Source organism: Corythoichthys intestinalis, chromosome 1 (genome assembly GCF_030265065.1).
Source record: "Corythoichthys intestinalis isolate RoL2023-P3 chromosome 1, ASM3026506v1, whole genome shotgun sequence".
NCBI lineage: Eukaryota > Metazoa > Chordata > Actinopteri > Syngnathiformes > Syngnathidae > Corythoichthys > Corythoichthys intestinalis.
In genome coordinates, this window is record NC_080395.1 from 3,085,382 (window position 1) to 3,109,679 (window position 24,298).

The following is a 24,298-nucleotide window of genomic DNA, read 5'->3' on the forward strand; positions in this document are numbered from 1 at the left end:
TACTTTTTTGAGGCGTAATCAGTAATTAAATTACTTTTTCAAGTAATCTGTGACAACACTGACTGTACCATACTCTACTATACTGAAATATACTATTACTATACAATACTATACGATCGATTAGTATACCATACCATACTCTCGAAAAATATATGTACTGTATGATACTATACTGTACCATGCAATATTGTACAATACTGTACCATACTCTACTGAACTATAGCATAATGTACCGTACTGGCCTGTACGATACTATACTGTATTGTACGGCACTATATGCTACTGAACTGTACTATACTGTACCGTGCTATACTGTACTCTACTAATACTATACTATACTATATTACATTACTATACTGCACTTAATGCAAATTCAAAGACACACAATGTTTGTTCTAAATACATTCACCTTTGCCTCAAATATTATTAAGTTAAATTCCCGATATTTTTTCCAACTTCATCTACATTTTCGTCATTGAAATAGCATTTTTTGTTGCAATTTCTTCTCTTCTTCGAATTGAACAGCATCTTTAGAATTCGAGTTCGGAAGATCTGCTGTACGTCACCAGATAAAATTGATTTTTTTTTGTTTTTTTTTTGCATTATCTAATGAAGCGGCTGTTAAACATATGTTCTGGCGAATAAGCATAAAGCCTTGGGGGGGCCGTACAAGTGGGATCAGCAACATTAGCACTCACGTACCTTATGCAGATGATGCCGCGTACCCAGATGAAGGAGGTAGCTGCCTCTGAACCGCCAAGTCAAATATTCACGCCATGAATCAATAATAAGACTGGCAGATTGCTGGCGCGTAAGAGGAAGTCTATTAAGCTGGTAGATTGTCAGAAGCCTGACCCTTGGCTGGCGTGCGCACTCGAGAAATCTGCATGCCGTCTATTTTCATTTCAACTCCGACCCTTCCGCCGCGACGCGCCGCTTCCTTTCCGCAGACTTGGTCTTCCAAGGCGGCCTCTTCTGTGTTCCGCCGGCTGCCGATTGTCAATTAAAATGAGAGAACGTTCCGTCGGTCGGGTGCACTTTCCCACCTGGACACCTTCATTACAACGTCGCTACTTCCTCATTATTCCAACGGGAATAGTCTATTGTAGGCCATTAATTTAGGAGTTAGGGAAGGGGAATGACATGAAAAGGAACAAAAATGATGGCTAACGTTGCTAAAATTGCGAAAGAAACTTAGGCTAGACATACAGGCATCTCTTGAACTCATTGGCTTTCATTGGCAGCGCAAGACGTCCCATCCATTTTGACTGGGACAGCTAGCAGCGAATCACAAATGGATGGGACGTCTAGCTCCATCAACAAAAGCCATGGTTGGCACCAACACCCTAAAATTCTGAAGGGAATAGCATATTTTCTCGTATTTACAGTTTGACTGTTTGTATTACTCTAACACACCTAATAAAAAATAAATAAATACCACTTATAGTTTAAGGAAAACAAGCAGAAAATATTTGACATAGGGCATAAGAGATACATGACGCCTTAATATCACAGAAACTAGGGTTGTTCGATCATGTTTTTTTGCTCCCGATCCGATCCCGATCGTTTTAGTTTGAGTATCTGCCGATCCCGATATTTCCCGATCCAATTGCTTTTTTTTTGCTCCCGATTCAATTCCAATCATTCCCGATAATTTTTCCCGATCATATACATTTTGGCGATGCATTAAGAAAAAAATGAATAAAACTCTGACTTTGTATATTGTGACTAAATATTGCCATCTAGTGTATTTATTGAGCTTTCAGTAAATGATACTGTAGCCATTTAACTGTTCTGCCCAAATGCATGATGGGAAGTGCAACCATAACTGTGCGTAGTGGTACCAATTGATATATCTTCTCTGCGTTGGGAAATAACATAGGGTGTTAAGAAAAAGAACAATTACTACCTTTCTTCCCCACATTGCTTCCCACGATATTTCTAATCGTAGGGAGAGGGATTGTAAGGCTTTAGCCAATTAAAAAAAGGCTCCAAAGGCTGCCAAAATTCACTCTACTCATTTTACGCTGCCTTACAGCTCTATATATAGGTAAAACGGCACCATTACAGATTGAACGCGACAATGCGTGAGTGGGTCGTGCAGCGCATGCGTTAATTGCGTTAAATATTTTAACGTGATCAATTTTAAAAGAAATTAATTACCGCTGTTATAGGGATAAATTTGATAACCCTACCTTAAGCCTAAACGAAAGACTGGATGAGTGTAACATATTATGTCTGTAACGTTAAATACAATTAGAAAACGATTTAATTAAAATATATAAATAAAAAAAGGCATGTCCGATATTTTTTTGCCGATTCCGATACTTTGAAAATGACGTGATCGCATCCCGATCGATCGGGACATCTCTAACAGAAACCCAACGCGTGTATCATGCAACTGACTAAGCAAGACTGACGCTGACGAGGCAAGACATCTACAAGCCCACATCTGCACCACCAACTCCCGTAATCAGTTCTTCCGGACAGTCCAGAACAGATGGCTGGACATCTTGTCTTGACAAGGAACATCCGACCGAGAAGTGAACTTTCAGCACTCACATTGCACTGAGCTGGCAAAATCCACAACCCCCGTTGCCCGGACAACAGTAACTCCCGAATCCTCCTGTCCAATCCACAAACAGACAATAATCCTAAACAATGCCCAAACCCTCCCTTCTTGCCACCCCGCGACAGCCTTCAGAAAGACTGAATGTTTAACTAATTGTTGTCATTTTTCTCGGGAAACTTTCGTTGACTTGTGTCAAGTTCAAACAACAATCCTTAGGTAGACATTTATAATATTACCCAAAATAAGGAGAGAAGGCACTCAGTTTTTTGTGAACTTGCGCAAGGAGGAACAGTTTTCATCATGATTCAAACATATCTAAAGTAAAGTAATCAAACACAATAATATCTCCTTATTGCAGTTAATTATAAAGCATTTTATTCTAGCAATTAATCATCAATACCGGAACTTTAATGTAAGCATTCATTATATTGTAGGCATCCATTAGCAATAGTAAATATTTAATAAACCTTTTTAATGATTATCTTAACATTTCCCTCCTTTTTATTCAATATTTGCAACAAAAACATAATCAGAAAGAACCTCCCGAAAGGCTTTATTCAATCGAATCATTAGACATGTCGTCGCATATTTTCATAACCTGGAGGTGGCGGAGGTGGCGGGAAGAAATTCTCAGGAATAGAAAATTCGTCACCATCATTGTTATGGAAATCACCATCTTGGAAAGCAACTTCGCAAACTACGAGACCTGTATGGGCACCTGTGTCATACTCCTCCTTTATGGCCAATAGGGGGTACAATTCCTGCAACCTTGGAGCTATAGCTGCAGAAATAAAACGGTGCTTTATCATTGATATGGTGACCTTGGAACGAGTCTGCCTCCTCGCCTGAGTCTGTTTCTGTTTCGCTTTGCAGTTTAATGAATGAATGAAATATTTATTGTCATCATCATCGGTATCATTGACAATCATTGACAATTAACTAATGTAATATGATTTGCCCGAAGGAAGGAACCAAAGAAGAAGACAAAGGCAGACGGGAGGAAGCATATGCTTATCAGTTTCCCGTCCCCCCATACAGCTAAGGACGCACAATCAGACATGGTACAGTTACATACATCACATGGCCACAAACTGTACAATAACACAATCAACAATCTGGGTTTACAATAACTCAGCGTCCAATCAAGCAGCTCGATTGTGGTTGTTGACACAGCAGTCTCTTGCACACTTGTGTTTCGAAAACTTTTTCCAGCTTTCAAAATGGAGTCAGTACAAGGGTTTAAGACTAAGGTCAACGCGCGGAGTTTGGCCTTTTGGCCGGGTTGTTGGTTTCTCGCCGGCATTGGTTGTGGGAAATGTGACAGCGCGGGTCTGGCAATTTGGCTGGAGTGATTCCAGCAACCTGGCTTGAAGGTCGGACTCCTTCAATGGCGTACCGCAAGCAACACGTCACTACCGCTCATTAATATTCATGACATTAGCTACTGTTGCTAAGTAAGGACAAGCCACCGTTTGTCCCTAATAGAAAATGAATGGAAATCGTGTACGAAGGAGATGTTTACAGAGTTAAACCTACCAATTTTCTCCGAAAATGATGTGCCTGGTGCCAAATTCACTGGCAAAGATGTGGAAGAACATAAAAATGTACAGTTAGAGAGATGGCTTTAGTGTCGAAGGCTGAAAAAGACGAAAAAAACGAGCCGACCTAAGCATAGCTTTAGCTTTTATATCGATGCGACTGACAATGACATTCTCCTGTTTCAACAAGCTATCCTTTACCATCAGCGTGGCTCAGTGGTGTTGTAGTTGTCCCCCAACCCAGAGGTTGTGGGTTTGGTTCTCCACCCTGATGAACTCGCCTAAGTATCCTTGAGCAAGATACTGAACCCCGCATTGCTCCTGGTGCTGTGTCACCAGTAGGTAGATGGCAATGTAGTGTAAAGCGCTTTGAGTACCTTGAGAGGTAGAAAAGCGCTATACAAGTATAACACCATTTACCATTTATCAGCCCTGTCTTTCTTATATATCCTCTGGTTGTCCTACGTCTCTTACCGTTCTTACGGGTAATTTAGTTAGCTTTGTGTAGCGATCGCAAATGCTACTCAGTGACAGCCAACAAACACTTTTAATTTTTTCATTGATAACACATCTTAATCCTATAATTTATTTACACTTCCCCCTTACTAAAGTTTTTTTTTTTTTTATATATATATAACAGAAACGGTAACAGTGGCAGTCAGATACTATTGTAATTCTTTTCAGGTCATTCATTGTCAGACAGAAGCAGTACGGCACAACGTTACGCTAAAAAAATAAGTTAAAAATATAAAAATGGCTTACCTCTTTGTCCTCTGACAGACCATGCCAACCCAACATAATGTTTACTGCATATGAAACGTGAATGGATTCGCCAAGCTGGTGTTAAAGTCCGCGCAAGTTGATTCGGTCTTCACATTTTTTCCTCTCGAGTTTTTGGTTTCCGGAAAAGTATGAAGAAAACATCCTTCATGTGTCATAATGTCTAGAGTCGTTTCTACAAGTTCCAAAAAAGCAATGCGTGATCGGCATGGCATTTTGAAAGATTACCGGAGAAAAGTAGCCCTTGTTACGTTGGGTCTATGTGAGGGCGGGACTATAATGTCCCACTTCGATTTTACTTCCGCTTTATGATGCAACGTCACGGTCTAAAAATAGCCTGCGTGTGGTACGCCATTCGTTACCTTACTTTTTACTGCATTAATATTGAGAAAAGTTGTATTAAAAGTCCTGCATGTGTACTTTGATGTGGTTACATTTACAGTTCTCATTTTTGTGGAACTGTAAATCCACAATTCTAAATAAGTTCTTGCCAAGGTTGGTGAATATAAGTATGAGACCTCTCCGACTACTCCCATACTCAAAACCATGTATTTTTCCTGTACCAATATTGAGAAACATTGTATTAAAAGTCCAGCACGTGTACTTTGATGTGGTTTCAGGTTACAGTTCTCATTTTTGTGGTACTGTATATCCACAATTCTGAATAATTGTGGACAAGGATGATGAATATTAGTAGTGGACCTCTCTGACTACTCCCATACTAAAAACATTCATTTTTACTCCACCAATATTTCAAAAATTAATAAAAAGTACCAAATGTGGACACTGATCTGGTTACAGTTCTCATATTTGTGGAACTGTAAATCCACAATTTTGAATAAGTTCTGGCCAAGGTTGGTGAATATTAGTAGTTGACGTCTCTGACTACTCCCATACTCAAAAAATGCATTTTTACTGTACCTATATTTAGAAAATGAATTAAAAGTACTATATTTGAATTTCATCTGGTTACAGTTCTCATTTTTTATAGTACTGATTATTCACAATTCTGAATAAGTTCTCGTCAACGTTGATGAAGTTTAGTAGTAGACATCTCCGACAACTCTCATACTCAAAAACATGCATTTTTACTGACCCAATATTCTGAAAAATTAAAATTAAAAGTCCTGCATGTGTGTTTTGATCTGGTTCCAGGTTATAGTTCTCGTTTTTGTCGTACTGCAAATCCAAAATTTGAAATAAGTTCTAGCGAAGGTTAATGAATATGAGTAGGAGACCTCTCTGACTAGTCCCATACTCAAAAACATCCATTTTTAATGTACCGATATTAGGAAAATTAATTAAAAGTACTACATGTGGTCTTTGATCTTGGTTACAGTTCTCATTTTGTGGAACTGTAAATCGACATTTATAAATATGTTCTGGCCAAGGTTGGTGAAGATTAGTATTAGCCATATGTGACTACTCCAATACTCAAAAAAATGTGTTTTTATTGCACCAATATTTAGAAAAGTTGCAATAAAAGTCTTGCATATGTACGTTGATCTGGTTAAGGTTACAGTTCTCATTTTTGTAGTACTGTAAATACACAATTTTGAATAGGTTTTAACCAAGGTTAGTGAATGTTAGTAGGAGACCTCTCTGACTACTCCTATACTCAAAAATATGCATTTTTACTGTACTGTACTAATATTTCGGGGGGAAAAAATTAAAAGTACTACATGTGGGCTTGGATCTAGTTACAGTTCTCATTTTTTTGGTACTGTAAATCCACAATTATGAATAAGGTCTGGTAAAGGTTGGCGAATTTTAGTAGGAGACGTCTTTGACTACTCCCATACTCAAAAGCATGCATTTTTACTACATTAATATTGAGAAAAGTTGTATTAAAAGTCCTGCATGTGTACTTTGATCTGGTTTCAGGTTACAGTTCTCATTTTTGTGGAATTGTAAATCAACAATTCTGAATAAGTTCTTGCCAAGGTTAGTGTATATTAGTAGGAGACCTCTCTGACTACTCACATACTCAAAACATGCATTTTTACTGCACCTATGTTTAGAAAAGTTGTATTAAAAGTCCTGCATGTGTAGTTTGATCAGGTTTCAGGTTGCAGTTCTCATTTTTGTGGTACTGTAAATCCACAAATATGAATAGGTTCTTGCCAAGGTTAGTAAATATTAGTAGTAGACCTCTCTGACTACTCCCTTACTCAAAAACATGCATATTTTACTGCACCAAAATTTAGGGAAAACTGTGTTAAAAGTCCTGCAGGTGTACTTTGATCTGGTTTCAGGCTGCAGTTGTCATTTTTGAGGTACTGTAAATCCATAATTTTAAATAAGGTCTGGCCAAGGTTAGTGAATATAAGTATGAGACCTCTCTGACTACTCACATACTCAAAAACATGCATTTTTACTGCACCTATGCTTAGAAAAGTTGTATTAAAAGTCCTGCATGTGTAGTTTGATCGGGTTTCAGGTTCCAGTTCTCATTTTTGTGGTACTGTAAATCTACAAATATGAATAGGTTCTTGCCAAGGTTAGTAAATATTAGTAGTAGACCTCTCTGACTACTCCCTTACTGAAAAACATGCAAATGTTACTGCACCAAAAATGAGGAAAAACTGTATTAAAAATCCTGCAGGTGTACTTTGATCTGGTTTCATGCTACAGTTCTCGTTTTTTTGGTACTGTAAATCCACAATTTTGAATAGATTCTGGCCAAGTTCAGCGAATATTAGTAATGAACCCTTCTATGTTGCTGGCTAGATAGCTTCCAACACCGTCTATGAAGGGTTTCGGTCTTTCAAAGACTTCCAAGCCCCCCCGAGTCCACTCCTGAAGACTAATCTGTATTTTCGTCCAAAAGACAAAGGCAAAAATTAAAACAGCTCACAAAACCAACACTGACTTGCAGACATTGACCAAATAAAATGGTGTTGCCTTGAGCTCATCACAAAATCAATAGATAATGGTGACAGACGATGATTAAAACGACTAGAAAGTGCATTTATGGAATAAATGTTTCAAACCTAGCCGTGTGCATCCAAACAAACAACCGAGAAATGACTAATCGTAGGAGTAAAAGTAAAAATGACCAGATATTGCTTACATTCAATTTGAAGAGGTATCTCTTTTTATAATAGTACCATAGATAAATGGAACATGCATCACACTGTACAGAACATCCGCCACACAGTAGATGCACCACAGTGTGATAAAAAGCAGACACGCACACAAGCACTCGGGTTTAATGAATTGAGACGCAAGGCCAGATAGATGTGACTAGTTTGTTGAAAGCAGCGGGCGGACATGAAAAGGAGTGCATACGACGCTCCGCTACCTAAACATTATGTTTATATATAGCCAAGGATAGGGTATACACATTACATTTCTGCCTGGTACGAATATATGTCAAGAGAGTTGAAGATGGGAGGCAGCCTAAGTGGACGCAAATGGGACACGGAAAAGGTTTTAAGATGTTTCAAGGAGTCACAAGCATTCCGGCTAATGTTCCCTTTTATCTTCTCACATATCCTTGTTGTGTCCTTATCACGCATGTGACAACTTCAAGTTTCGATGCAGTATACTCAATCATAACATTGTCACAGTCTGTGTTTTATTTATTTTTTTGTAGCGATAAGTGAAATATACAATACTAAGAAATTAGGGTCTTGTAATAGTGCAACCGCAAAAAGAATTATGGAACGGACCTCTAGAGTAATTTAATCATTCTAATGTGTCGGTAAATTGTATTTGTGTAATTTTGTGGAAATGAGCTCATTAGCGGCCACTGACAGCAGTGAATGAGTTAAACGATGAAGAGTTCAATTCTTGAGTGTTTTACTTGGTTAAATTGTGTTGAATGCAGCTAGTAGCTGTCTCAAAACTCATATTAAAAAAAAAAAAAAAAAAAACTAAGCCTGCAGGTAGAGGCGTCATGTCCCATTAGGCAAACAAGGCAATTGCATAGGGCCCCCAGCCAGCAGGGGCCCCCAGAGGGCCAAGAGATTTAGCACATGCAGCTTCACTGCACTGTCACAGCGACAACTGCAGGGAGTATTTCAATACCATGGAATCATTTGGCAGATTATTTAACGATTCTGGATCATATATCTGTTTTTCCGTGGTCAATCGGTGCCAAATAAAAACTGGGAGACACTTTTAAATCCGCGAATTCGATTTATGTTGAGGGCGGCGCTCTGTGTCAAATACTTCATTTCTTACGGTGCCTTAAAGACGCATGATTGAACAGGCTTGCATGATAATAGAACGGCAAGCTTGCTTCTGAATGGTGTAATGGAGTCATTGTGATTATTCTTGCGACGTGTCATTGGGGAGCTTAGTAAAGCTACTCTTGCCAATAGCACCGCTTGCAAAAGAAAAAAATAAATCAATCTAATATGTAGACTAGAGACAGGGTCCCCCCAGGGTTGATAAATCTAAATTCAAGACTTTTAAGACCTTTTCTAATGCCATTTCAACTGAAAATTAATACTTTTCTCGCACCCATTATTTAGATAATATTGAATCATATTAAAAAAATAAAGCACTGAACATCAAATTTAACCTCAATTACTAAGTGTGTTTGACGAAAGAATGCACATTTACTGAAGATATAATTAAAACACATTTAAATATAAGGTCTTTCAGACTTTTTTTTCCCAGGATAAAATGGATTTTACACTATTTTTGCAACTTCAGAACTTCCATTTGCAATACAACAGGTTTCCCTTTTAAGAGGACCTAGTCAAGGTGGTAGGTTGGTGATTGTCAAGTTGGTCACCTTAACAGTAAAGTGCTTGGGAAAATCTTGCAATTGGCAGTGAAAGTTTAAAAAACAGCCACTAAATGGCAGTAGTTTACCATTAATTACCACAAAATAAAAAAGCTACACATGACCATTTCCCTTGGTAATTGTTTTTTCCTAATCACATTACAAGTATACAAAACACTTGTTAATCCTTTGTTAGCTATTGAAGACATTTCTTTTAATCAGATAGAGAAAATCCATACTCTTATTCAATCAAGAAAAACATTTAAATATACAAGGAGGTGTTTTACTATCACCTACATTATAATTTGCCTATCACCATGCCATGTTATTCAGATCAATGTTACCCCGCACTCGTTCCAATAATAGTGTCAACCGTGTTGTGTATCTGAGGGTGATGGATCTACGACTCCGGTTTATCCATGCTAAGGCTAGTGCACCTGACAATACCCCATTGAACATGGCTAACTCTTGAGTTAAAACTACGAAATTCACATTCATTCGAAAGGCAAACCATGCAGAAATGCATTATTGCATCTAACACATTTTAATTGGAGAAATTGGCAACTTACTTTGAAATGTTAAGCAGGTCCACTGCCTTCGCATGACCCATAAACTGCGACTCAAAGTATCTGGATGCGACTTGGTCGCCGATCCAATACCTCACATGCTGGGTCAACTGTTTGGACTTGGTTGTCTTGTTGAGGCTTTCGTCGAACATAACAACTAAGGCATCTGAGCAGTTCCTTACGTTAGCACACAGTACTGTGCGATTGCCTGCTGTTGTGATATTGATGCTAATGATGCTAACAGCGCGCACGCACGAGGTGCATTATGATTTGTAGTTGAGTGCATCGTAAAAATTCTACGCGTCATCTTCGTTATGGATTAAAAAAAAAAAAAAAAAAACTTCGTCACGGATATAATTTAGGTTGCACTGAGATGTTCTTCAAAATTAAAATCACGGTGAAAAAATTCCAGACTTACGACGGCTAATTTAATACTTTTAATACCTTTAATAATGGAAAACTAAATTCAATGCTTTTTTAATACTTTTAATAACCCGCGGGTACCCTGTAGAGAGGAAAAATGTAACAACTTTTGTGTAGCCCAAAGTAGCAGAGTAAAAGTAGTGTTTTTTCTTCATAAATCTACCCAAGTAAAGTAAAAAGTATGGACTAGTAAAACTACTCTAAAAAGTACATTTTTCTCAAAAAGTTACTCAAGTAAATGTATCTGAATACATGCAACGCATTAACACACACCTCTGTAGATGCCAGATATGAAAAAGACTGAACCTTGTATCAGGGAGTTTTTAGTCATTTACTGTATTTAGCGTGCTGCCCCCTAAAAAAATGGCAGACTATGGCACCACGCCCATGTCAGGCTCGTGAATGAAAACTCACCATTTTGATTACATAAGATCTCATATGTCTCATGAACAGTCTCACCAATTTTGAGGAAGATCTAACTAACTCCCAAGGTGCCAATGTCTCAGATATGCATCCTGTAACACAATATAAATTTCACATTCAATCCAAAATACCCGAGCCAAGATAAGAAGACAAATCTTACCAAGCAGCACCTGAGATGTGTTTCACAAAAGGCAAGTCTGGAGAGACGCCAGTGAGTAAGTGAGTGTTTGGGGCTGAGGGGGCGCAGCACATCATGTAGCGTGCTAACTACGCATACAATAAGAAAATATCACACACTGTGAACTTATGACGGAGACTACGGCGAATTTTCATTTCGTTCTCGTCTAAACGGACGAAAACTGGCATTCGTCTTGTTATGTTTTAGTCTCCAAAGACATGTTTTAAGCTTGAAATGTTCGCCGACGAAATATTTCCTTTACGGTCAACGTTGACGAAAACAACACTGCCTCTCAGTCAAACTGGATTCATAAAATTCCACCTTAACACCATCAAGCCCTGGAGATTTTCTGACATCTGTCGCCCTAATATGATTAATCCCTGCCAGCCCTTCCAGTTCAAGTAGAGTTTTTCTCGTACCTGATGAATCAAAAATGGTGGCAGACTGCGATCAAATGACTCGGGACGGAGTACGTGACTCCAAAGCCTCGGGTTTGAGTGCAGAATTAGAGCAAATGAAGCCGAACTGGCACTAGACTTGCACTAAATGACTCGATAAAAGCAGCAGACTGAGATGAAATGACTCCGGAGTGCGTACTTTGCTTAAACGACTTGACTTTAGAAGTCTTTTCCGCTCCGTGCCGTGTTGCGTTCAATTCCGGGAGTCATCACTGTCATCTTGTCGTCTTTTGTTGGGGCTGTTTTTTTGTGCGTGGTTTAGCTCTTGGCCCTGTGAGCTGCTGTTTGCTCCTCAGGCTGACCTGCGTCTGATCCCGGTTTCACACAAAGCAGCCGAACTCTTTTGCCCTGCTTCTTTTCTCGGCTTCCCCCAGGCCATTGTATTGCTATTCTGTCTCCTCTTCCTCCCTCTCATCTTTCCTCTTATTAGCATCTTCTCAAGATATCCCACTCTTACTTTTGTTTTTTTTTACACTTCCGTCACGTTCTATATATGTCTCTTTTTTCTGCCGAGCTAAAACTAGTGCTGCACTGACACCATTTTTCAGCTCCTGCGACCAATTCTGACATCGGGCTGCGTTGTGTCCGCTGATGCCATATTGTATCAATACCACATGTTTTGCGATATTTTTTTCCTTTTAATGCTAAAGTAATGGGATATTCAACCATCCATTATCTGCCATTTAATCCAGGGTTGGGTCACAGCAACAGTACCTTTAGCAGGGAAGCCCACACTTCCCCAGCCACTTCAACCAACTCCTCCGGCGGGATCCCTAGGCGTTCCCAAGTCAGCCGAGAGACAGTCTCTCCAGCGGTTGGACATGCCTGGAACACCATTTCAGGAAGGCATCCAAACCAGATGCCCAAGCCACCTCACCTGGCTCCTTACAACGCAGAGGAGTAGCGGCTCGACCCCGAGTCCCTCCCGGATGACCGACTTTCTCATCCTTTCTCTAAGGGAGAGCCCGAACTCCCTGGAAACTCATTTCGGCCGCTTGTATCCGGGATATTCTTCTTTCGGTCACGACCTACAGCTGGTAAACATAGGTGAGGGTAGCAACGTAGATCGACTAGTAAACTGAGAGCTTCGCCTTTTGGCTCAGCTTCTTCTTCACCACAACGGACACATCACTGCAGCCGCTGCACCGATCCGCCAGTCGATCGCTCAGTAGCACCTCCTTTTTTTGTAGGACCCTCTACAATAGGTGTTTTTTCATCTAGGTGTGTGAATGTATTTCTCATCTCAGGATATACAAAAACATCTCAGCCACCCATGCTGAATAAATAAAAGATATTTTTCATCAATTGAATTTAGTTTGTTAACAAGGGACCTCGCTTCGGAGCTGTAGCCTATAGTGGAGATCGCGAGTTTCCAGATGAGGCTGAACCTACTCCATAATAAAATACTGTAATTGTTTGCTCGCTAATGTTTGCTCCACTTTTAGCTTACATTTAGTCAGTACAGCAGGCAAATCCTTAGCAATCTCTTTATACTAAAACAGTTATATACTGTATACTGTAATGTATTCTGTAGTCAAGGGCGTAGGTTTGGTCTCAACATTGGTAGGGATGATATTACAGCATAACTTGCATGTACACTTTTTGCTCAGGATGGGACATTAATAATACCAAACAGATTGGGTGACAGGGTTACATTTCTCCCGAATATGAACCTAATTAATTAATATACTAAATCAGTGGTGCCCATGACGTTGATTACGATCGACCAGTCAATCACAATGCTAGTGTGGGTAGCTCGCAACCCCCACTCAAAATACTTAATTTTTTAAAATTGTTTTTTTATGTACATTATTAATTACGATTGTTGTGTGTATGTGAGCAATGTCTGGGGTTATGCAGCACCCCTCTCTCTCTAAGCAGCTTCTTGCTAACGTTTTTCTAGTTCCATAGTTGCCAGCAGAGGTTACTACATTTCTCAAAGTTTATTTAATGTTAACAGTAGAAAACACAAAGAGAAGGACACTTCTCTCGAAGCAGCTTCCTACTTGAGTTTTGCAGGTTAGCAAGTTCACATAGTTTAATGTTATGCTAACACTGATGCAGGTTGGACCTACAGTAGCAAAATTAATGGTGTATTCCACACTTCCAAAAAAATAATGTATTTTTACTTTTCTAACAGTGCCCGCTGCTGGCTGAAAAAAAAACCTTCTCATATCTCTAATATCTAATGTGGGTGTGTGTGAGGGTTAAATCATCAGCCAATCAAATCTGCGTTTAAGAGAAAAAAAATGGACCGGCACATTCAGCAAGTGAAAATATTCACATGTAAATGTACTGTAATGTAAATCTAAATGTAAACAGTTCTCTTTAAAAGGAACTGCTGTATTTTAAGCCAAAACAACTGTTGTGTTTGATATAACAATATGTGTATATGCTGCCATAGCAGACTCATGGCGCATTTAGCCCCCCAACTATTTTTAATTTGCCTGTTTTACCCTGAAAACCCCCGTTTAAAGATGTCGCGCAACCGCTTTTGTTTCAACCCAGCCATAAAACGAAGGTAATTAATTATACTTATTATTCAAAATGTGTGTCATTTTTTGCTTCGAATCATTGACCGATGTCTAATACTTTGCTTAAAAAAAAAAAAAAAAAAAGACTTAAAAAAATTATTCCATCACATATTTTAAACTTTTAAACAAATTAGCTCACAATGAAAAAATTGGCGACTGTAAAAAAGTCACGGATGCTTACCTCATAACTATCGCTTAACTGTACTTTTTTCGTGACTGTCGCATTTCCCCCAATATTTTAGATGATAAATAATCGATCCAAACAAAGAAAACTGGGAAAAAAAATGTAAAAGTATAAATATATGAAAATGAAGATCTCGACCACTCCTTGATGTCTGCAATTTCTGCATCGCGGCCCTTGTTATATTACCATGTTTCACCCCTAAAATTCCCCAAAATCCAGCTGTGGCCATTCACAGCTGTGTCTTGACACCCGGGTATACATGTTACATGGAGTTTTTGGATCGAAAAGAGGTAGGTATGTGATAATATCTCGTTAAAATCGTGGCGTCTTTAATTCTGCTCTCACGTGCTTTCGCCTCCAGTTAGGGTTTTGCTGTTTAATTTTTTTTTTTTTTTTTTCCAAATGCCCTCCTGTTCAAAATTTTTCATCCCCCAGAAAATAAAGATTTTAAGCTTTCCAATGATGTATCACACATACATACAGTGCCTTGCAAAAGTATTCGGTCCCCTTGAATCTTGCAAACTTTCGCCACATTTCAGGCTTCAAACATAAAGATATGAAATTTAATTTTTTTGTCAAGAATCAACAACAAGTGGGACACAATCATGAAGTGGAACAAATTTTTTTGGATAATTTAAACTTTTTTAACAAATAAAAAACTGAAAAGTGGGGCGTGCAATATTATTCGGCCCCTTTACTTTCAGTGCAGCAAACTCACTCCAGAAGTTCAGTGAGGATCTCTGAATGATCCAATGTTGTCCTAAATGACCGATGATGATAAATAGAATCCACCTGTGTGTAATCAAGTCTCCGTATAAATGCACCCGCTCTGTGATAGTCTCAGGTTTAAAGTCCAAAGAGCATTATGAAAACCAAGGAACACACCAGGCAGGTCCGAGATACTGTTGTGGAGAAGTTTAAAGCCAGATTTGGATACAAAAAGATTTCCCAAGCTTTAAACATCTCAAGGAGCACTGTGCAAGCCATCATATTGAAATGGAAGGAGCATCAGACCACTGCAAATCTACCAAGACCCGGCCGTCCTTCCAAACTTTCTTCTCAAACAAGGAGAAAACTGATCAGAGATGCAGCCAAGAGGCCCATGATCACTCTGGATGAACTGCAGAGATCTACAGCTGAGGTGGGAGAGTCTGTACATAGTACAACCATCAGTCGTACACTGCACAAATCTGGCCTTTATGGAAGAGTGGCAAGAAGAAAGCCATTTCTCAAAGATATCCATAAAAGTTCTCGTTTAAAGTTTGCCACAAGCCACCTGGGAGACACACCAAACATGTGGAAGAAGGTGCTCTGGTCAGATGAAACCAAAATTGAACTTTTTGGCCACAATGCAAAACGATATGTTTGGCGTAAAAGCAACACAGCTCATCACCCTGAACACACCATCCCCACTGTCAAACATGGTGGTGGCAGCATCATGGTTTGGGCCTGCTTTTCTTCAGCAGGGACAGGGAAGATGGTTAAAATTGACGGGAAGATGGATGCAGCCAAATACAGGAACATTCTGGAAGAAAACCTGTTGGTATCTGCACAAGACCTGAGACTGGGATGGAGATTTATCTTCCAACAGGACAATGATCCAAAACATAAAGCCAAATCTACAATGGAATGGTTAAAAAATAAACGTATCCAGGTGTTAGGATGGCCAAGTCAAAGTCCAGACCTGAATCCAATCGAGAATCTATGGAAAGAGCTGAAGACTGCCGTTCACAAACACTCTCCATCCAACCTCACTGAGCTTGAGCTGTTTTGCAAGGAAGAATGGGCAAGAATTTCAGTCTCTCGATGTGCAAAACTGATAGAAACATACGCCAAGCGACTTGCAGCTGTAATTGGAGCAAAAGGTGGCGCTACAAAGTATTAACGCAAGGGGGCCGAATAATATTGCACGCCCCACTTTTCAGTTTTTTATTTGTTAAAAAAGTTTAAATTATCCAATAAATGTTGTTCCACTTCACGATTGTGTCCCACTTGTTGTTGATTCTTGACAAAAAATTAAAATTTTATATCTTTATGTTTGAAGCCTGAAATGTGGCGAAAGGTTGCAAGGTTCAAGGGGGCCGAATACTTTTGCAAGGCACTGTATTTGACAATTTTGAAATTTGGCCAAATTGGTGGTCTCAGAGCGGAACTTCAAGTCACTTGACTTTTTCCCACCATATTTTTTATTATTTTTATTTTTAAATTTGAAAAATAAGACAGAAAACAGCTCACAGTCTCAGACTTCTTTGGTCCTCGGTGATTATCTTTGTGAATGATCGTTTCTAGTCAGTTTTACATCACCGTCAATGGCAGCCACTGAGTTAAACTGAAGTCATTTGCTCCAAGTATGCACTCCCTAAACACAACGTACTTTCGCACACAGAGCAGAAAAGACTGTTTATCGGCAGTGCTCCCATATTTATAGCTTGTAATAGGAGCGCGTGATCATCATATTGACTTGGCCGTTCCCATCCTAATGGCCGCCTTAAATCTGCGAGAAACGCACTGTATTTTTGGGGCTGACTTACAGGCAAATTAACACGAGTGGGGAAGTGAAACTAGGGCTTGAGTTATGGTGTGTGTCGAGCAATCAAGGATATCCATCAGTGTCGGAAAAAAAAAAACGGGAAGAGAATGATAAAAATAATTCTGAAGCGCAAATCGTCAGCTCATTAAAACCTTAGTGGACCGTGTGACGGGTCGGAGTGTGTCACCTTGCCTTCTCCGCCGTCAGACAATGGCTTGGCAGTCATTTAAAGAGTAAAAAGGTGCGAGTCACAACAGACAAACGGCGAAAATGCACTGTCTATTGCCCAGAATGTTAATTATGTTTTCCTCAGAGGACTCATTACATGAACACGATGCTCTGTGGGCACAACATTAGGTACACTTGGATTGGAAAATGAAATCTGAATTTCATTTGGAACATTTTTTCCTAATTTGGAAAGGTTTTCTTGATTGAAAAACTATATTAATTTGAGCCTGGAGTTGCAATTTTACAAGATGATGTGATTGTTAGTGTTGCGTCGATAACTTTATTATTAATTCAGTGTCTTTTCAGTTTATTGAGCATGATTGTTTCTGCTAGGAGCCACATGATCAAGGTATTGCCAATCATTTTACCAGAAAGTGACTGAAAATGTACAGAAATTGACCCAGGAACAGCCTCAAATCTACAAGGCATTGCCAACTAATAAGATGTTATAGAGAAATGGGCTATCAAAATCAATCAAATCAATAGATTCATGGTTTCCCTTACACACAAAATATTGTGGCGACACGCCACACCAAATAAAAGCCGCTACGCCTTAATAAAACAGTTTAAGGTCGTTTCAAACTAGCAGCAGCCGAGTGTAAAGAGTTCAGCGGCAACTTATTCATATATAAATATGGTGGAAAACACAGACAGGACTGAAAAAGCAGTTTCTGCTCTTGCACTCGTCTTTAAAAGAAACTGCTGTATTTTAAGCCAAAAGAACTGTTGTGTTTGATGGAACAATATGTCTATATGCTCCCATTACAGATTTATCACGCATTAAGCCCCTGAAGTATTTTTAATTTGTCCGCTTTACCCTGGAAACCTCCGTTTACAGACGTCGTGCGACCGCTTTTGTTTCAACCCAGCCATAAAACGAAGGTATTTAGTTATATTTATTATTTAAAATGTCTGTCATTTTTAGCTTAAAATCATTAATTGATGTCTAATATTTCGTTTAAAACAAAACAAAACAAAACAAAAAACTTTAAAAAATTATCCGCTCGCATATTTTAAACATTTAAACAAATTACGTCACAATGAAAAAAATGGTGTTTGTAAAAACGTCACGGATATCTACCCCATAACTATCACTTAATTGTATTTTTTTGGTTACTGTCACATTTTTCTGTCACGTATGTTAGATGATAAACAATCAATCCAAACAAAGAAATATTGAAAAACAGGGTTATTTATAAGGGTAAATATATGAAAAAGAACATCTCGACCACTCCTTGATGTCTGCGATTTCTACGTCGCGACCCTTGTTATATTACCATGTTTCACCCATAAAATCCGCATAAAATCAGGCTGTGGCCATTCACAGCTGTGTCTTGACACTCAGTGATACATGTTACATGGAGTTTTTAGATCGAAACAGCATATAGACATATTGTTCTATCAGACACAACAGTTCTTTTGGCTTAAAATACAGAAGTTTATTTTATAGAGGGAGATAGAGAGAGAGCAGAAACCGCTTTTTCAGCCGTGTCTGTCTTGCACTCCTCTTAGAAAAAAAACTGATGTATTTTTAGCCAAAAAAACTGCCATATATATATATATATATATATTTACATACGTATAAAACTGTTGTATTTTTAGCCAAAAAAACTGTAAAAACTTGTATTTTTAGCCAAAAAAACTGTTGTATATACATACTGTATATATCATCAGAAAGTGACTCAGAAATTGAATACAGAACAAAATGGGGGTAAAAAAAAGAAATGCCCCTAAATCAACAGAAAGTCACTCTGAAACTCCACAAAACCAACAGGAAGTGACCAAAGAACAGGAAGTGACTGTGAAATGCCCTACAATCATAAGACTAGTATTTTTTTAAATGAATAAATTCATAAAATTGCCCCAAAATCAAAAGGAAGTGACTTTAAAATCAAATACAGAACAAAAAAACAAAAGAAACGCCCCAAAATTGACAAAAAATGACCCTGAAATGCCCCAAACCAACAGGAAGTGACCCGAAATGTATAGGAAGTGACCCAGAAAAAGCCCCAAATCAACACGACATGATCAATGAACAGGAATTGACCCCAAATCGACAGGACATGAGGTTTAGAGTTCGGTGATGTACAGGAACTGACCCCAGAATAACCTAAATTTACAGGAAGTGACCCACAAATATCCTAAAATTAACAATAAAGTGACCCTCAATTAACTTGTTGCCTGCCATTGACAACTACAGACATCCAACTCTTTTAAAGTGGGAAGACAGGCTGTGAATGCTCATGTTTCAGTGCCATTGACTGTACTATATGTCCAATTAATTTTGATTTTCACTGAACAAATGTTCATTGAGCGAAAACAGTGGCACGCAATGGGTTAAATCTATCTATAGAATTCTTATAGCCTAACATTCCCCCTCCTAACCTCCAACGAGGCCACGTTTCTAACACCCCCGATCTACCGCCTCTCCTCCAGAGTGCACCCGCCGCGCCGCGACAATAAACCTCAGACGGCGTTTTGTTGCCTTTGTAAGAAAATATGCACGGAAAGCCTCGCGTGGCTGCTTGTGATTATTCCAAAGTCTGTGCGACGTGACCTGTCAGAATATAAATGCGGATGAAGGATGGCGGCGCATCCTCGACGTGAGATGCGAAAACTTAAAAACAGCCGGAGCGAAACGTTTCCTACCTTTCTGGCTGTCGATGACAAAGTTGCCCTCCTCGTTTCCCGAAGCGATACGGTACGTGATACCGTCACCATCGGGGTCCTTGGCCAGCACGGTGGCCACCAGCGTGTTGGGCCCGGCGTCCTCGGACACAAATGTACGGTAGCTGACGGAAAAAACACACAAAAAACAGGACTATTAATTAGTATGATACTGTGGAATTCACCCGTTCATTGCCAACTAACATAACAGTCGAATATCGTCATTTCTTGTGTTCATCCATTATCTACTGCTTCATTTAGGGTCGGCTCGTGAGGGCAAAGCTTTAGCAGGGAAGCCTAGACTTCCCTCTCCCCAGCCACTTCAACCAGCTTCTCCGGCGGGATCCCAAGTGTTGGAATTCGCCCCCCGCGGCCAAGACGCACGGAAAACGGCAACAGCCGAACTAAGTGGTGCTCCGCTGCTTAACGCTTCCGCGCGTTCATCTCTGATGTTAACCCTTTGTACTGACTCCATGTTCCAAAAGTTTGAAGAAGACTCACCGAAAGCAGGTTGACAATTTTGACAATGGTCAAAAAACAAGGCAAAAACCGACGACGGAGGGACAATTCTGGATCCAAAACAAGGCTACTTAGAAAATTTTTCTGAGCAGCAAATCTGTGTTATCTCAGTGTCCAGTGTTTTTTAAGTGTGTGGTGTAGGAGGCCGGGCCGAAGGTGTGTCCGGGCGCTGCTTTTGGGACCTTCCCTCTGTGGCCGGTTTTGGGCGGTTTAGGTTCGTGCCGACCGACGCTGGTCTTCACGTCCCAAGCGCCCGCTATCAACTTTGTTATTCGTGCTGGCGCTACTTGTATTAGGACAAGGCGTGCTGGTCTTTGCCCTTGTTCGTTGTCGGGAGAACTGATTGCCAGAGTTGGTGCGTCAATCTTGCTCATGACGCATACGTTGGGCTTCTGTGATAAGATGGCTTTGTGTATCTATTCTGCTTCTTTATACGATGGTGTGCTATTTATTTTATATTAGGTGTGTTAGAGTAGTGCAGTCCTACAGTAAGTATGAGAAATGATACTATTCCCTGATTAATTATATCACGTGTGTTCGAGTAATGCAAACAGTTAGACGGTGCCTATGAGAAACGGTACCATTTTTTTCATTTCCCCCTCATGAGCTCCGATAAGGTGATTAACTTTACTGTGTCAAGGGCATGGAGTGAAGTCTGCCTAAACTATAGTTAGATGAATGTGTTAGACTAATGCAAACAATTACATGGTGTGTGCGAGAACGGTACCTATTCCCTTCACAAGGCATTCCCAGGCCAGCCAAGAGACATAGTCTCTCCAGCGTATCCTGGGGCCTCCCGCCGGAACACCTCTCCTGGGAGGCGTCCGGAGGGCATCCAAGCCAGATGCCCAAGCCACCTCAGTTGGCTCCTCCCAACACGGAGCAGTAGCAGCTCGACCCAGAGTCCCTCCTGGAGGAGCGAGCTTCTCACCCTATCTCTATGAGGGACCCCGGACACTCTGCGGAGGTAACTCATTTCGGCCACTCGTATCCGAGATGTAGTTCTTTAGGTCACAACCCACAGCTCGTGACCACAGGTGAGGGTAGGAACATACAGTCCCTGACAAAAGTCTTGTCGTTTATCCATTTTGTAGAAACAATTGCTAATAACCTGACTTTTAATTATTCAATTGGTTTCAGAAATGGCTCATATGAAAGCTAAGACCCTCCCAAATGATGTTGAATGTTGATTCAACATTCCTTGATTCAGCTCAAGCTGTGAGCAGACACACTCCTCTGAGCTCCCAAAAGCAACTTATCTCAACCGATAAGTGCTTAGGGTCAAGTCAGGGCCAGCAAGCTCGACTCCCAGTATGGCTCCAAAGAATTTGAAACCTGGAGACTTGGATGAAATAAAATCCTCCATACAGAAATTTGAGGTTTTCTTGACTGACTTGATTCAAAACCAGAATCAAGAAATGGTCAGAGAGCTCCAGTTAATGCGCGCTGGAAGGCTAAAAGGCTGGAAATTTTGACTGACGATCTCGACCAGTGCCGACGCGCAAATGAGCTCATCATTTTGGGATTACAACTGAGGCCTAGCCCAGGTGATACAATGAAGCAACTGGCAATTGCTAAACTCAAAGATTATGGAATAAACATGGAACCGCTGGACATCTGTCGCTGCTCTCTGCTACCATCTGGGTGGAGATGACCGGTGACGGTGCTCATGAAGCTGGCAGACCACAAGACCAAGACTGCCCTGCTTAACCAGCGCCACCACCTGAAAGGGTCGAAGATTTTTTTTGAAGGACAACTTGACTCGCCGAAATGCCGAAATTTCAAGAAAAGCACGTAAACTCAAGAAAGCTGGGAAAATAGCTCTCCTGATTGTGGTTCTCCCTAAGGTTTCTCTTTTTTCCCATGTTTTTTTTTTAGTTTTTTCTTGCAGTGAGGGTCTAAGAATGGGGGATGCCCAGGTCATGGACTCATCTCATTCATCTACTGTTTCTGACTGTGTATCAAAATGACTCTGTAAAGCCCTCTGAGACAAACCTGTTGTGATATAGGGCAATACAAATAAAATTGAATTGAATTGAACTACATCATTTGCAGAAAGCAGAGATGCAATTCTGAGGCCACCAAACCGGATCTCCTTAATGCTTCAGCTGCGCCTAGAATTTTGTTCCATAAAAGTTCATAATCACTGAAAAAGGGCAACCTTGGCGGAGTCCAAACTTTATTGGGAAAAAAGACGACTCACTGCAATGCGGACCAAACTGACACCGGACCGGACAGGGACCGAACAGCCCTTACCAAGGGGCTCGGTACCTTGTACTCCCGAAGCACACGAAGTACCACTCCCCGAGGGACACGGTCGAATGCCTTCTCCAAATCCACAGAACACATGTTGACCAGTTGGGCAAACTCCCATGTACCCTCGAGGACCCTGCCGAGGGTATAACGCTAGTCCACGGTTCCACAGCCGGGATGAAAACCACACTGCTCCTCCTGAATCCGAGATTCAACCTCCAGTTTTCCGAAACATTTCTTGTGTAATACACACTTGTTTTTTTCCAGTGAAAATTGGTGCTCTGCACTCGAGAGTAGTCTTGTCCTGATAATGACTCTAAGTCCAAAAATCCAATACCGCTGTACAATGTATCACAAAAGTGAGTACACCACTCACATTTCTGCAGATATTTAAGCCCGCCCGTCTCATCAGACCATAGGACATTGTTCCAGTAATCTATGTGCTTTGTTGACATGTCTTCAGCAAACTGTTTGCGGGCTTTCTTGTGTACCGTCTTCAGAAGAGCCTTCCTCCTGGTGTGACAGCCATGCACACAAATTTGATGGAGAGTGCAGTGTATGGTCTGAGCACTAACAGGCTGACCCAACCCACCACCTCTTCAATCTCTGCAGCAATGCTGACAGCACTCCTGTAACGAGTCACGTGACATTTTGGAGGGAAAATGACAAGCAGTACTCAATTTGGACATTTAGGGATGTACGTAGTTTCTAAGCGGCGTACTCACTTTTGTTGCCAGGGGTTTAGATATTAATGGCTATATTTTGAGAGGGAAATAAATGAACTCTATTGCACTGCCCTCCATAATTATTGGCACCCCTGAAAAAGATGTGTTTTTTAGCTTCGAATATTTTTTTAAATTCAAATAATATGGGACCTTAATGGAAAAAAAGAGATAAATCCAACCTTCAATACAAGTGCATTCATTCAGTGGGAAAAAAATACCATTTACAGAAAAAATAATTTGACATCAAATAATGTGGGTCACAATTATTAGCATCCCTGGTGTTAATACTTTATACAACCCCCTTTTGCCAACAAAATAAGGTCTGGGGACTGAGATGGCCATGGGAGTAGCTTGATTTTGTGTCTAGTGAACCATTTCTGTGTAGATTTGGCCATATGTTTTGAGTCATTGTCTTGCTGAAAGACCCAGTGACGACCCATCTTCAGCTTTCGGGCAGAGAGCAACAGATTTTGATTCAAAATGTCCTGGTATTTCAAAGCATTCATGATGCCATGCACCCTAACAAGGTTCCCAGGGCCTTTGGAAGCGAAACAGGCCCACAGCATCACTGACCCACCTCCATACTTCACAGTGGGTATGAGGTGCTTTTCACCATACGAATCTTTCGTGGCACGCCAGACCCACTTAGAGTGTTTGTTGCCAAAAACCTCAATCTTGGTCCCATCTGACCAAAGCACATGGTCCCAGTTGAAGCCTGAGACCGTGTGTATTTTTTGTTCGCTTCCAAAGGCCTTGGGAACCTTGTTAGGGTGCATGACATCATGAATGCTTTGAAATACCAGGACATTTTGAATCAAAATCTGTTGCCCTCTGCCCGAAAGCTGAAGATGGGTCGTCACTGGGTCTTTCAGCGAGACAATGACCCTAAACATATGGCCAAATCTACACAGAAATGGTTCACCAGACACAAAATCAAGCTCCTCCCATGGCTGTCTCAGTCCCCAGACCTTGTTTTGTTGGC

General features: G+C 40.3%; 1 protein-coding gene across 1 annotated transcript in view; it reads right to left on the bottom strand.

Moving 5' to 3' along the window:
- Window positions 1-24,298, bottom strand: part of si:ch211-186j3.6 (neural-cadherin) — a 689,510-nt gene that overhangs the window by 404,612 nt on the left and 260,600 nt on the right. Inside the window, exon 7 of the mRNA XM_057844439.1 lies at window positions 19,802-19,944. Within this exon, the coding sequence (XP_057700422.1) occupies window positions 19,802-19,944 (143 nt within the window). The remainder of the gene's footprint in view (window positions 1-19,801; window positions 19,945-24,298) is intronic.